Source organism: Tachyglossus aculeatus, chromosome 2 (genome assembly GCF_015852505.1).
Source record: "Tachyglossus aculeatus isolate mTacAcu1 chromosome 2, mTacAcu1.pri, whole genome shotgun sequence".
NCBI lineage: Eukaryota > Metazoa > Chordata > Mammalia > Monotremata > Tachyglossidae > Tachyglossus > Tachyglossus aculeatus.
Window position 1 is genome coordinate 140,133,815 of NC_052067.1, and position 15,756 is coordinate 140,149,570.

At 45.6% G+C, this 15,756-nt stretch overlaps 1 protein-coding gene across 1 annotated transcript in view; it reads left to right on the top strand.

Moving 5' to 3' along the window:
* CHRDL2 (chordin like 2) overlaps nt 1–6,040 on the top strand; it is a 122,294-nt gene extending 116,254 nt beyond the window's left edge. The window contains exons 13-14 of the mRNA XM_038765163.1: nt 5,291–5,526; nt 5,788–6,040. Of these exons, the coding sequence (XP_038621091.1) occupies nt 5,291–5,526; nt 5,788–6,040 (489 nt within the window). The remainder of the gene's footprint in view (nt 1–5,290; nt 5,527–5,787) is intronic.
* The last annotated feature ends 9,716 nt before the right edge of the window (nt 6,041–15,756 follow it).

The window sequence follows — 15,756 nt, forward strand, 5'->3', positions numbered from 1 at the left end:
CGGGCTGGGTTGGAGTAGGAGAGTAGCCAGGTGAGGTAGGAGGGGGCAAGAGGGCAAACAAATCGGGATGGACACAGTCCCTGTCTCATGTGGGACTCACAGTCTCAATCCCCATTTTCCAGGGATGGAAGGAGGGAGGGAAGGAATCTGGGTTGAGGAAGCCCTGAAAGAAGATTTAGAAGATTCACAACCAAGCCGTCACCAAAACCTGCCCGTCTCAGCTCCGCAACATTGCCAAGATCCGCCCTTTCCTCTCCATCCATACCGCTACCCTGCTCGTTCAAGCTCTCATCCTATCCCGTCTGGACTACTGCATCAGCCTTCTCTCTGATCTCCCATTCTCGTGTCTCTCCCCACTTCGATCCATACTTCATGCTGCTGCCCGGATTATCTTTGTCCAGAAACGCTCTGGACATATTACTCCCCTCCTCAAAAACCTCCAATGGCTACCGATCAATCTGCGCATCAGGCAGAAACTCCTCACCCTGGGCTTCAAGGCTCTCCATCACCTCGCCCCCTCCTACCTTACCTCCCTTCTCTCCTTCTACAGTCCACCCCTCCACTCCTCTGCCGCTAATCTCCTCACCGTACCTCGTTCTCGCCTGTCCCGCCGTCGACCCCCAGCCCACGTCATCCTCCTGGCCTGGAATGTCCTCCCTTTGCCCATCCGCCAAGTTAGCTCTCCTCCTCCCTTCAAGGCCCTGCTGAGAGCTCACCTCCTCCAGGAGGCCTTCCCAGACTGAGCCCCTTCCCTCCTCTCCCCCTCATCCCCCTCATCTTACCTCCTTCCCTTCCCCACAGCACCTGTATATATGTATGTGTTTGTACGTATTTATTACTCTATTTATTTATTTTACTTGTACATATCTATTCTATTTATTTTATTTTGTTAGTATGTTTGGTTTTGTTCTCTGTCTCCCCCTTTTAGACTGTGAGCCCACTGTTGGGTAGGGACTGTCTCTATATGTTGCCAACTTGTACTTCCCAAGCGCTAGTACAATGCTTTGCACACAGTAAGCACTCAATAAATACGATTGATTGATTGATTGATAGAGGCCCGAATAACAGCCCAAGTCACATCCGTATGCCCATCCCTGATTTACACACCCCCAGGCTCTCCAACAGGCCTGCCAGCTTGCCCCCCTAGATTGACATCTTGTAATAATAATAATAATAATGATAATGGCACTTATTAAGCACTTACTATGTGCAAAGCACTGTTCTTCTAAAGCTCCTTGAGGGCAGGGATCATGTCCACCAATGGTAAAGATTGAATGCTTACTGTGGGCAAAGCACGGTACTAAGTGCCTGGGAGAGTACAATATAGCAGAATTGGTAGACACCTTCCCTGCTTCTACATACACTGTATCAGTCAATCAGTGGTATTTATAATAATAATAATAATGGCATTTATTAAGCGCTTACTATGTGCAAAGCACTGTTCTAAGCACTGGGGGGATACAAGGTGATCAGGTTGTCCCACGTGGGGCTCCCAGTCTTAATCCCCATTTTACAGATGAGGGAACTCAGGCTCAGAGAAGTTAAGTGACTTGCCCAAGGTCACACAGCAGACGTGGCGGAGCCGGGATTATCATCATCATCATCAATCGTATTTATTGAGCGCTTACTGTGTGCAGAGCACTGTACTAAGCGCTTGGGAAGTCCAAGTTGGCAACATATAGAGACAGTCCCTACCCAACAGTGGGCTCACAGTCTAAAAGATTAGATTAGATTCATGGGATTAGAACCCATGAACTCTGACTCCCAAACCCATACTCTTTCCACTGAGCCACGCTGCTTCTTGTTTTTTTTAATGGTACTTGTTAAGCACTTACTATGTGCCAGGCACTGTACTAAGCACTGGGGTAGATACAAGGTAATCAAGTTGGACACAGTCCCTATCTCACGAGAAGCAGCGTGGCTCAGTGGAAAGAGTACGGGCTTTGGAGTCAGAGGTCATGGGTTCGAATCCTGCCTCCGCCACGTGCCTGTTGTGTGACCTTGGGCAAGTCACTTCACTTCTCTGAGCCTCAGTTCCCTCATCTGTAAAATGGGGATTAAGACTGTGAGCCCCGCATGGGGCAACCTGATCACCTTTGTATCCCCCCAGCGCTTAGAACAGTGCTTTGCACATAGTAAGCGCTTAACAAACGCCATCATCATCATCATCATCATCATCACATGGGGCTCACAGTCTTAATCTCCATTCTACAGATGAGGTAACTGAGGCACAGAGAAGTGAAGTGACTTACCTAAGGTCACACACCAGACAAGTGACAGAGCCAGAATTAGAACCCAGATCCTTCTGACTCCTAGGCCTGGGCTGTATTATCATCAATCGTATTTATTGAGCGCTTACTATGTGCAGAGCACTGTACTAAGCACTTGGGAAGTACAAATTGGCAACATATAGAGACAGTCCCTACCCAACAGTGGGCTCACAGTCTAAAAGGCGGAGACAGAGAACAAAACCAAACATACTAACAAAATAAAATAAATAGAATAGATATGTACAAGTAAAATAAATTAATAAATAAATAAATTAGACATGCTGCAGAGCACTGTACTTAATGCTCAGAAGAGTACAATACAATAGTATTAGCAAACATCTTTCCTGCCCATATAGAGTTTACAGACAAGATGGGGAGACCGACATTAATATGAATGAATAATTTAATATATAATGTAAATATATGTTCATTGTACTCTCCCAAGTGCTGAGTACAGTACTCTGCAGACAGTAAGTGCTCAATGAATCCTGTTGGTTGAGGATCCAGAGGGAAGCACAATTTCTTTCTGGATTCCTACCCAGGACAGGCTCCTCTCCTCTTCTCTCTCCTCTTTTCTTTTCTTTCCTTTTCTTTCCTTTCCTTTTCCTTTCCTTTCTTTTCTCTCTCCCCCCCACCACCATCTTCCCCAGAGGTTTGGACTCTCCAATCAATCATACTTGTGGAGTGCTTACTGACTGTGAGGCCCCTTCTATCAATCAATCAATCGTATTTATTGAGCGCTTACTGTGTGCAGAGCACTGTACTAAGCGCTTGGGAAGTACAAGTTGGCAACATAGACTGTAAGCCCGTTGTTGGGTAGGGACCATCTCTATATGTTGCCAGCTTGTACTTCCCAAGCGCTTAGTACCGTGCTCTGCACACAGTAAGCACTCAATAAACACGATTGAGTGAATGAATGAATGCAGAGTACTGTATTAATGATGATGGTATTTATTAAGCGCTTACTATGTGCAAAGCACTGTTCTAACCACTGGGGAGATTACAAGGTGAACAGGTTGTCCCACGTGGGGCTCACAGTCTTAATCCCCATTTTACAGATGAGGTAACTGAGGCACAGAGAAGTGAAGTGACTTGCCCAAAGTCACACAGCTGACAAGTGGCGGAGCTGGGATTAGGATTTGGAAGAGTGCATTATCACAAAGTTGGGAGACAGCATGGCTTAGTGGATAGAGCACTGGCCTGGGATTCAGAAGCCTAGTCCTGCCCTGCTGTGTGACCTTGGGCAAGTCACTTAACGTCTCTGTGCCTTAGCTACCACATCAGCAAAATTCATTCATTCACTCAATCGTATTTATTGAGTGCTTACTGTGTGCAGAGCACTGGACTAAGCGCTTGGGAAGTACAAGTTGGCAACATATAGAGACGGTCCCTACCCAACAGTGGGCTCACAGTCTAGAAATGGAGAGTAAGACTGTGAGCCCCATGTGGGACAGAGAATGTGTCCATCCCGATTTGCTGTATCCACTCCAACGCTTACAACAGTGAATGGTACATAGTCAGTGCATAACAAATACCACAATTATCATTATTATTATTATTATATATGGTCCCTGTCCACAATGAGTTTACGGTCTAGAGGATGGGGCAAGACAGAAACTGACCTGGCCAAGGTCAGCCCTGTCCAGCCTAGTGTGACCGGAACTTTTGGAGCAGAGTTGGGCCCTGCCCATTCATTCATTCATTCCTATTTATTGAGTGCTTACTGTGTGCAGAGCACTGTACTAAGCGCTTGGGAAGTCCAAGTTGGCAACATATAGAGACGGTCCCTACCCAACAGTGGGCTCACAGTCTAGAAATGGAGAGTAAGACTGTGAGCCCCATGTGGGACAGGGAATGTGTCCAACGCAATTTGCTTGAATCCACTCCAACGCTTACAAGTGAATAGTCGTAGTCAGCGCTTAACAAACACCACAATTCTCATTATTATTATTATTATATATGGTCCCTGTCCACAATGAGTTTACAGTCTAGAGAATGGGGCAAGACAGAAACTGACCTGGCCAAGGTCAGCCCTGTCCAGCCTACTGTGACCGGAACTTTTGGAGCAGAGTTGGGCCCTGCCCATTCATTCATTCATTCAATCATTTATTGAGTGCTTACTGTGTGCAGAGCACTGTACTAAGCACTTGGGAAGTCCAAGTTGGCAACATAGAGACGATACCTCCCCACAGTGGGCTCACAGTCTAGAAATGGAGAGTAAGACTGTGAGCCCCATGTGGGACAGGGAATGTGCCCAACCCGATTTGCTTGAATCCACTCCAACGCTTCCAACAGTGAATAGTCGTAGTCAGCGCTTAACAAATACCACAATTATCATTATTATTATTATTATATCTGGTCCCTGTCCACAATGAGTTTACAGTCTAGGGGATGGGGCAAGACAGAAACTGACCTGGCCAAAGTCAGCCCTGTCCAGCCTAGTGTGACCGGAACTTTCGGAGCAGAGTTGGGCCCTGCCCATTCATTCAATCATATTTATTGAGTGCTTACTGTGTGCAGAGCACTGTACTAAGCGCTTGGGAAGTCCAAGTTGGCAACATATAGAGACGGTCCCTACCCAACAGTGGGCTCACAGTCTAGAAATGGAGAGTAAGACTTTGAGCCCCATGTGGGACAGGGAATGTGCCCAACCTGATTTGCTTGAATCCACTCCAACGCTTCCAACAGTGACTAGTCGTTGTCAGCGCTTAACAAATACCACAATTATCATTATTCTTATTATTATAGATGGTCCCTGTCCACAGTGAGTTTACAGTCTAGAGGATGGGGCAAGACAGAAACTGACCTGGCCAAGGTCAGCCCTGTCCAGCCTAGTGTAACCGGAATTTTTGGAGCAGAGTTGGGCCCTGCCCACCCCCGACAAGGGACAGGGGATGGATCAGGAAAGAGAGCTGACCCACTTTCTCCCCCAGCTCGACCCCCTCCCCTTTCTGGAGCCTACCCCTCACCCTCAGGCCCCACTCTGAGACCGATGACCCCCGCCCCCATCTTCTCCTCAGGATCCCCAGGATGAAGTTCCCCACAGGCACTTCCTGAGGGTGAAAGCAGGGTGGTTAGCGTCCGATGGTCAGTGTCGGGAGACCCAGCCAAAGGACGGAGCCTTCCCCGGGGCCCACCTCGGCCAGACAGCCCCCAATAAGCCTCACAGCCGCTCAGGGGATCCTGATGACCCCCACCCCCATCTTCCCCTCAGGATCCCCAGGCCGAAGGCCCGCACAGGCAATCACCGAGCAGGGTGGCCAGTGGCCAGGAGTCCCAGCCAGAGGGCTGAGAGTCCACAGCTGCTCACAAGTGCACAGAACCCCTTCCTTTCCATTCATCCGTTCTTTCAATTGTATTTATCGAGCGCTTAGAGTGTGCAGAGCACTGTACTAAGCGCTTGGGAAGTACAAGTTGGCAACGGTCCCTACTCGACAGCGGGCTCACAGTCTAGAAGTTGCTCTGAGCGCTTGGCCTTCGGCCCACCTGTCCGCTGCCCCCGACCCCCATCGCGGAGGAGCAGCGGAGCGCGGCTGTGGCAGCTGGCTCCGACCCTCCCTGAGGCTCCAAGAATCACAAGAGGAAACACTGCCCACGGCGATGCCCCGCGGGCCGGGCCGGACACAATCGAGGCTCTCTTTGGGGCCAGCTCGGTAAACACCCACTGTGCCAATCCACCCCCCGCCCACCTTCCAGCTCCCAGACCAAGGCCGCCATCCCCTGTGGTGGACTACGGGGAGGTGCCTGCCTTCTGGGAAGATCCAAAATGACCAGGCGGGCCAAGTCTGAGCCCAGAGACCATGGGTAGCACCCCACCCCTGCTCTGCCGGGGGCCTGGAAGGAACAGAAACCAGGACGCGGGCAGGCGGCGGGTGGGATCCGTAGGGGAGACTACGAGAACAGCAGGCCGGAGAGGGAGGGACCTATCAATCATATTTATGGAGCACTTAATTAATTAATAATGGCATTTGTTAAGCGCTTGCTACGTGCAAAGCGCTGTTCTAGGCACTTAGGACTGACCACTTAAATTTAACAAAAAGCAGACACGTTCCCTGCCCACAGCGAGCTCACGGTCTAGAGGGGGAGACGGACTTTAACAGAAGTATATCATCATCATCAATCATATTTATCGAGCGCTTACTATGGGCAGAGCACTGTACTAAGCGCTTGGGAAGTAGAAATTGGCAACGTCACTTAGGATTGACCATTTAAATTGAACAAAAAGCAGACACGTTCCCTGCCCACAGCGAGCTCACGGTCTAGAGGGGGAGACGGACTTTAACAGAAGTATATCATCATCATCAATCATATTTATCGAGCGCTTACTATGTGCAGAGCACTGTACTAAGCGCTTGGGAAGTAGAAATTGGCAACATCACTTAGGATTGACCACTTAAATTGAACAAAAAGCAGACACGTTCCCTGCCCACAGCGAGCTCACGGTCTAGAGGGGGAGACGGACTTTAACATAAGTATATCATCATCATCAATCATATTTATCGAGTGCTTACTATGTGCAGAGCACTGTACTAAGCGCTTGGGAAGTAGAAATTGGCAACATCACTTAGGATTGACCATTTAAATTGAACAAAAAGCAGACACGTTCCCTGCCCACAACGAGCTCACGGTCTAGAGGGGGAGACGGACTTTAACATAAGTATATCATCATCATCAATCATATTTATTGAGCGCTTACTATGTGCAGAGCACTGTACTAAGCGCTTGGGAAGTAGAAATTGGCAACATCACTTAGGATTGACCATTTAAATTGAACAAAAAGCAGACACGTTCCCTGCCCACAGCGAGCTCACGGTCTTGAGGGGGAGACGGACATTAACATAAGTATATCATCATCATCAATCATATTTATTGAGCGCTTACTATGGGCAGAGCACTGGACTAAGCGCTTGGGAAGTAGAAATTGGCAACATCACTTAGGATTGACCATTTAAATTGAACAAAAAGCAGACACGTTCCCTGCCCACAGCGAGCTCACGGTCTAGAGGGGGAGACGGACTTTAACATAAGTATATCATCATCATCAATCATATTTATTGAGCGCTTACTATGTGCAGAGCACTGGACTAAGCGCTTGGGAAGTAGAAATTGGCAACATCACTTAGGATTGACCATTTAAATTGAACAAAAAGCAGACACATTCCCTGCCCACAGCGAGCTCACAGTCTAGAGGGGGAGATGGACATTAACATAAGTATATCATCATCATCAATCATATTTATTGAGCGCTTACTATGGGCAGAGCACTGTACTAAGCCCTTGGGAAGTAGAAATTGGCAACATCACTTAGGATTGACCATTTAAGTTGAACAAAAAGCAGACACGTTCCCTGCCCACAGCGAGCTCACGGTCTAGAGGGGGAGATGGACATTAACATAAGTATATCATCATCATCATCATCAATCATATTTATTGAGCGCTTACTATGTGCAGAGCACTGTACTAAGCGCTTGGGAAGTAGAAATTGGCAACAACCTTAGGATTGACCATTTAAATTGAACAAAAAGCAGACACGTTCCCTGCCCACAGCGAGCTCACGGTCTAGAGGGGGAGACGGACTTTAACATTAGTATATAATCATCATCAATCATATTTATTGAGCGCTTACTGTGTGCAGAGCACTGGACTAAGCGCTTGGGAAGTAGAAATTGGCAACATCACTTAGGATTGACCATTTAAATTGAACAAAAAGCAGACACGTTCCCTGCCCACAGCGAGCTCACGGTCTAGAGGGGGAGACGGACATTAACATAAGTATATCATCATCATCAATCATATTTATTGAGCGCTTACTATGGGCAGAGCACTGTACTAAGCGCTTGGGAAGTAGAAATTGGCAACATCACTTAGGATTGACCATTTAAATTGAACAAAAAGCAGACACGTTCCCTGCCCACAGCGAGCTCACGGTCTAGAGGGGGAGACGGACTTTAACATAAGTATATCATCATCATCAATCATATTTATTGAGTGCTTACTATGGGCAGAGCACTGTACTAAGCGCTTGGGAAGTAGAAATTGGCAACATCACTTAGGATTGACCATTTAAATTGAACAAAAAGCAGACACGTTCCCTGCCCACAGCGAGCTCACGGTCTAGAGGGGGAGACGGACATTAACATAAGTATATCATCATCATCAATCATATTTATTGAGCGCTTACTGTGTGCAGAGCACTGTACTAAGCGCTTGGGAAGTAGAAATTGGCAACATATAGAGACAGTCCCTACCCAACAGTGGGCTCACAGTCTGAAAGGGGGAGACAGAGAACAAAACCAAACATACTAACAGAATAAAATAAATAGAATAGCTATGTACAAGTAAAATAAATAAAATAAATAAATAAATAAATAAACAAATAAATAAAGTACATAAATTACAGCCACGTACACGTCTCCCCCTTTTTGACTGTGAGCCCACTGTTGGGTAGGGACTGTCTCTAAATGTTGCCGACTTGGACTTCCTAAGCGCTTAGTACAGTGTTCTGCACACAGTAAGCGCTCAATAAATATGATTGATGATGATGATGATCAATCATATTTATGGAGCACTTAATTAATAATGGTATTTGTTAAGCACTTACTATGTGCAAAGCGCTGAGCACTGTTCTAAGCACTTAGGATTGACCATTTAAATTTAACAAAAAACAGACACATTCCCTGCCCACAACGAGCTTACAGTCTAGAGGGGGAGACGGACATTAACATAAGTATATAAATTACAGCCACGTACACGTCTCCCCCTTTTAGACTGTGAGCTCACTGTTGGGTAGGGACTGTCTCTAAATGTTGCCAACTTGTACTTCCCAAGCACTTAGTACAGTGCTCTGCACACAGTAAGCGCTCAATAAATACAATTGATGATGATGATGATCAATCATATTTATGGAGCACTTAATTAATTAATAATGGTATTTGTTAAGCGCTTACTATGTGCAAAGTGCTGAGCACTGTTCTAAGCACTTAGGATTTACCATTTAAATTTAACAAAAAACAGACACATTCCCTGCCCACAACGAGCTTACGGTCTAGAGGGGGAGATGGACATTAACATAAGTATATAAATTACAGCCACATACACGTCTCCCCCTTTTAGACTGTGAGCCCACTGTTGGGTAGGGACTGTCTCTATATGTTGCCGACTTGGACTTCCCAAGCGCTTAGTACAGTGCTCTGCACACAGTAAGCGCTCAATAAATATGATTGATGATGATGATCAATCATATTTATGGAGCACTTAATTAATAATGGTATTTGTTAAGCGCTTACTATGTGCAAAGCGCTGAGCACTGTTCTAAGCACTTAGGACTGACCATTTAAATTTAACAAAAAACAGGCACATTCCCTGCCCACAACGAGCTTACAGTCTAGAGGGGGAGATGGACATTAACATAAGTATATAAATTACAGCCACGTACACGTCTCCCCCTTTTAGACTGTGAGCCCACTGTTGGGTAGGGACTGTCTCTATATGTTGCCGACTTGGACTTCCCAAGCGCTTAGTACAGTGCTCTGCACACAGTAAGCGCTCAATAAATATGATTGATGATGATGATCAATCATATTTATGGAGCACTTAATTAATAATGGTATTTGTTAAGCGCTTACTATGTGCAAAGCGCTGAGCACTGTTCTAAGCATTTAGGACTGACCATTTAAATTTAACAAAAAACAGACATATTCCCTGCCCACAACGAGCTCACAGTCTAGAGGGGGAGACGGACATTAACATAAGTATATAAATTACAGCCACGTACACGTCTCCCCCTTTTAGACTGTGAGCCCACTGTTGGGTAGGGACTGTCTCTATATGTTGCCAACTTGGACTTCCCAAGCGCTTAGTACAGTGCTCTGCACACAGTAAGCGCTTAATAATAATAATAATAGTAATAACAATGGTATTTGTTAATCATTGCTATTATCATTATTGTTATTATTATTATTATTATTTAACAAAAAACAGACACATTCCCTGCCCACAATGAGCTTACAGTCTAGAGGGGGAGACGGACATTAACGTAAGTATTTTATTTTGTTAGTACGTTTGGTTTTTTTCTCTGTCTCCCCCTTTTAGACTGTGAGCCCACTGTTGGGCAGGGACTGTCTCCATATGTTGCCAACTTGTACTTCCCAAGCACATAGTACAGTGCTCTGCACATAGTAAGCGCTCGCTCAATAAATACGATTGATGATGATGATGATGATAAGTATACAAATTACAGCCATGTACACGTCTACCCCTTCTAGACTGTGAGCCCACTGTTGGGTTGGGACTGTCTCTATATGTTGCCGACTTGTACTTCCCAAGCGCTTAGTACAGTGCTCTGCACACAGTAAGCACTCAATAAATACGATTGATTGATTGATTGATTGAGAAGCAGCGTGGCCTACTGGAAAGAGCACGGACCTGAGCTCCAATACTGGCTCAGCCACTTGTCTGCTGTATGGACTTGGGCAAGTCTCTTCACTTCTCTGGGCCTCAGTTCCCTCATCTGCAAAATGGGGATTCCCTACCTGCTCTCCCTCCTAGTCAATCAATCGTTTTTATTGAGCGCTTACTGTATGCAGAGCACTGAGTGAGCACTGAGAGCACTGTGTCTGTTTTTTGTTAAATTTAAATTGTAAATACGATTGATTGATTGAGTCCCTGTAAGATCTGATTATTTTGTATCTGCCCCAGCGCTTAGTACAGCATAGCCTGGTTAACAGAGAGTGGGCGTCAGATGATGTTGGGGTCTAAACCCGGCTACGCCACTTGTCTTCTGTGTGACCTTAGCATGGCTTAGTGGAAAGAGCATGGGTTTTGGAACCAGAGGTCATGGGTTCAAATCCCAGCTCCGCCAATTGTCAGCTGTGTGACTTTGGGCAAGTCACTTCATCATCATCATCATCATCATCAATCGTATTTATTGAGCGCTTACTATGTGCAGAGCACAGTACTAAGCGCTTGGGAAGTACAAATTGGCAACATATAGAGACAGTCCCTACCCAACAGTGGGCTCACAGTCTAAAAGGGGGAGACTTCACTTCTCTGTGCCTCAGTTACCTCATCTGTCAAATGGGAATTAAGACTGTGAGCCCCACGTGGGACAACCTGATTACCCTGTATCTATCCCAGCGCTTAGAACAGTGCTTGGCACATAGGAAGCGCTTAACAAATACCATCATTATTATTACTATCATTCTCTTTGCCTCAGTTCCCTCATCTGTAAAATGGGGATTTAAGACTCTGAGCTCTATGTGGGACAGGGACTGTGTCCAACCCGATTATCTTCTATCTACCCCAGTGTTTAGAACAGTGCCTGGCACATAGTAAGAACTTAACAAATACCATAATAATAATTACATTATTATTATTATTATTATTACAGTACTTGATACATATTAAACACTTAAAAATCACAATTATTTTTATTACAATCATTATTATTATTATTGTTATTATTATTACCCAAGTGTTGCAGGGCTGAGGGTGGGGTGAATAAAGGGTACACATCCACATACCCTCCCATGGATTCAGCATCCCATGGTACTGCTCACTTACTTGGCACTATGATTTTGGCTTTTATTATTATTATAATTATTAATAATAATAATTCCAGTGTTTAGAACAGTGTTTTGCACATAGTAAGTGCTTAACAAATGCCATCATTATTATTATTAATAATAATAATTATAATAATAATGATGGCATTTGTTAAGGGCTTACTATGTGCAAAGCACTTTTCTAAGTGCTGGGGGATACAAGGTGATCAGGTGGTCCCCTGTGGGGCTCACAGTCTGAATCCCCATTTTACAGGTGAGATAACTGAGGCTCAGAGGAGTTAAGTGACTTGCCCAAGGTCACACAGCAGACACGTGGCCCCCTCCTTCCTCTCCCCTCCTCATCCCCCCCGCTTTACCTCCTTCCCCTCCCCACAGCACCTGTATATATGTATATATGTTTGTACATATTTATTACACTATTTATTTTATTTGTACATATTTATTCTATTTATTTTATTTTGTTAATATGTTTTGTTTTGTTGTCTGTCTCCCCCGTCTAGACTGTGAGCCCGCTGTTGGGTAGGAACCGTCTCTAGATGTTGCCAGCTTGTACTTCCCAAGCGCTTAGTACAGTGCTCTGCACACAGTAAGAGCTCAATAAATATGATTGAATGAATAAATGATGAATGAATACCCTCCCATGGATTCAGCATCCCATGCTACTGCTCACTTGCTTGGCACTATGGATTTGGTTTTTAATAATAACAATAATAATAAGAATGGCATTTGTTAAGTGCTTACTATGTGCAAAGGACTATTCTAAGCGCTGGGAGATACAAGATGATCAGGTGGTCCCCTGTAGGGCTCACAGTCTTAATCCCCATTTTACAGGTGAGGTAACTGAGGCTCAGAGAAGTTAAGTGACATGCCCAATGTCACACAGCAGACACATGGCCCCTTCCTTCCTCTTCCCCTCCCCCCCATCCCCCCCGCCTTACCTCCTTCCTCTCCCCACAGCACCTGTATATATGCATATATGATTGTATGTATTTATTACTCTATTTATTTATTTTATTTGTACATATTTATTCTATTTATATTTTATATATTTATATTTACAGAGCACCTGTATATATGTATATATGTTTGTATGTATTTATTACTCTATTTATTTATTTTATTTGTACATATTTATTCTATTTATTTTATTTTGTTAATATGTTTTGTTCTGTTGTCTGTCTCCCCCTTCTAGACTGTGAGCCCGCTGTTGGGTAGGGACCATCTCTATATGTTGCCAACTTGTACTTCCCAAGCGCTTAGTACACTGCTCTGCACACAGTAAGCGCTCAATAAATACGGTTGAATGAATGAAGCTAGTTCTGTTTGAAAGGATCAAGATCTGACTCTTGGGTCTGGTTTGTTCTGGAAATTAGATGATATCTGGGGAAGACCAGGAGGAGAGAGGAGAAGGAGGGGAGGGAGAAGTAGCATTTTCCTTCCCTCTCTACGAAATCCCAAATCCCAAGACTCTCTTGGGAAACTTGTGGTTTTCTATGAGGCCTAGGACCCAACAGTTCAAAATAATAATAATAGTTGTGGTCCCTATTTGATGCCTACTATGCGTCAAACACCATGCCAAGAACTGGGGTTGACACACTATGGGGCTGATGGACACAGGATGAACATGCTCTGCACACAGTAAGCGCTCAATAAATACGATTGATTGATTGATTGAACGTGGCAGAGCCAGGATTCGAACCCATGACCTCTGACTCCCTTCTCTCCTTCTCCAGCCCAGCCCGCACCCTCCGCTCCTCTGCCACCGCTAATCTCCTCACCAGGCCTCGTTCTCGCCTGTCCCGCCATCGACCCCCGGCCCACGTCCTCCCCCGGGCCTGGAATGCCCTCCCTCTGCCCATCTGCCAAGCTAGCTCTCTTCCTCCCTTCAAGGACCTACTGAGAGCTCACCTCCTCCAGGAGGCCTTCCCAGACTGAGCCCCTTCCTTCCTCTCCCCCTCGTCCCCCTCTCCCTCCCCCCATCTTACCTCCTTCCCTTCCCCACAGCACCTGTATATATGTATATATGTTTGTACATATTTATTACTCTATTTATTTATTTATTTTACTTGTACATATCTATTCTATTTATTTTATTTTGTTAGTATGTTTGGTTTTGTTCTCTGTCTCCCCCATTTAGACTGTGAGCCCACTGCTGGGTAGGGACTGTCTCTATATGTTGCCCATTTGTACTACCCAAGCGCTTAGTACAGTGCTCTGCACATAGTAAGCGCTCAATACGATTGATGATGATGATGATGACTCCCAAGCCCGGGCTCTTTCCACTGAGCCACGCTGCTTCTCTGTGTGGCCTGGTCCCAGTCCCACCATTCTGAGGATTGTCCCACTGCAAAACCTCGGTCCGTCCTCCATCCCAACATTCCCTCCATCAGTCAGCTGAACAAGAGGCCAAGGTGGGGCAGGGCCACTGACATCCCAGTCAGCACTTCAGCCTCTGTGGCTCAGGGGAAAGATTCCGGGCTTTGGAGTCAGAGGTCATGGGTTCAAATCCCGGCTCCGCCAACTGTCAGCTGGGTGACTTTGGGCAAGTCACTTCACTTCTCTGGACCTCAGTTCCCTCATCTGTAAAATGGGGATTAAGACTGTGAGCCCCCCTGTGGGACAACCTGATCACCTTGTAACCTCCCCGGCGCTTAGAACAGTGCTTTGCACATAGTGAGTGCTTAATAAATGCCATTAAAAAAAACAACTCACCCACCTCCTGTCAGCAAAGCCACGACCTTGAAAACTTGACATAAACTCACCTCTTCCCAGAAATCCCACTTGTCTGCGGTATGACACTGGGCAAGTCACTTTGCTTCTCTGGGCCTCAATTACCTCATCTGTAAAATAATAATAATAATAATAATAATAATAATAATAATAATAATAATAATAATAATGTTGGCATTTGTTAAGCGCTTACTATGTGCAAAGCACTGTTCTAAGCGCTGGGGCGGGATACAAAGTGATCAGGTGTCCCACGTGGGGCTCACAGTCTTAATCCCCATTTTACAGATGAGGTAAATGAGGCTCAGAGAAGTCAAGTGACTTGCCCAAGGTCACACAGGGATTGAGACTGTGGGCCCCACATGGGACAAGAGACTGTGTCCAACCCAATTTGCTTGTATCCACCGCAGCACTTAGTACAGCGCCTGGCACATAGTAAGCACTTAGCAAATACCATTAATATAAATAAGTTATGACTATGGACATGAAAGAGCACAGGCTTGGGAGTCAGAGGTCATGGGTTCTAATCCCGGCTCTACCACTTAGCTGTGTGACTTTGGGCAAGTCACTGAACTTCTCTGTGCCTCAGTTCCCTCATCTGCAAAATGGGGATTAAGACTGTGAGCCCCCCGTGGGACAACCTTGATTACCTTGTACCACCCCCCCCAGCGCTTAGAACAGGGCTTGGCACATAGTAAGCGCTTAACAAATGCCATCATCATCATCATTACTATTATTATAAGTGCTGTGGGGATGGGAGGGGGGATGAATAAAGGGAGCGAGTCAGGGCGACATAGCAGGGAGGGCTTAGTCTGGGAAGGCTTCTTGGAGGAGATGTGCGTTCAATAAGGCTTTGAAGAGAGGGAGAGTCACTGTCGGATTTGAGGAGGGAGGGTGATCTAGACCAGAGACGGGATGTGAGTGAGATGTTGGCAGTGAGATAGATGAAATCGACTTACAGTGAGAGAGGAGCGGAGTGTGCGGACTGGGTTGTAGTAGGAGAGCAGGAAGGCTAGATAATAATAATAATAATAATAATGATAATAATAATAATAATAATAATGGCATCTATTAAGCGCTTGCTATGTGCAAAGCACTGTTTTTTGGGGTTTTTTTAATGGCATTTATCAAGCGCTTACTATGTGCAAAGCACTGTTCTAGGCGCTGGGGAAGTTACAAGGTGATCAGATTGTCCC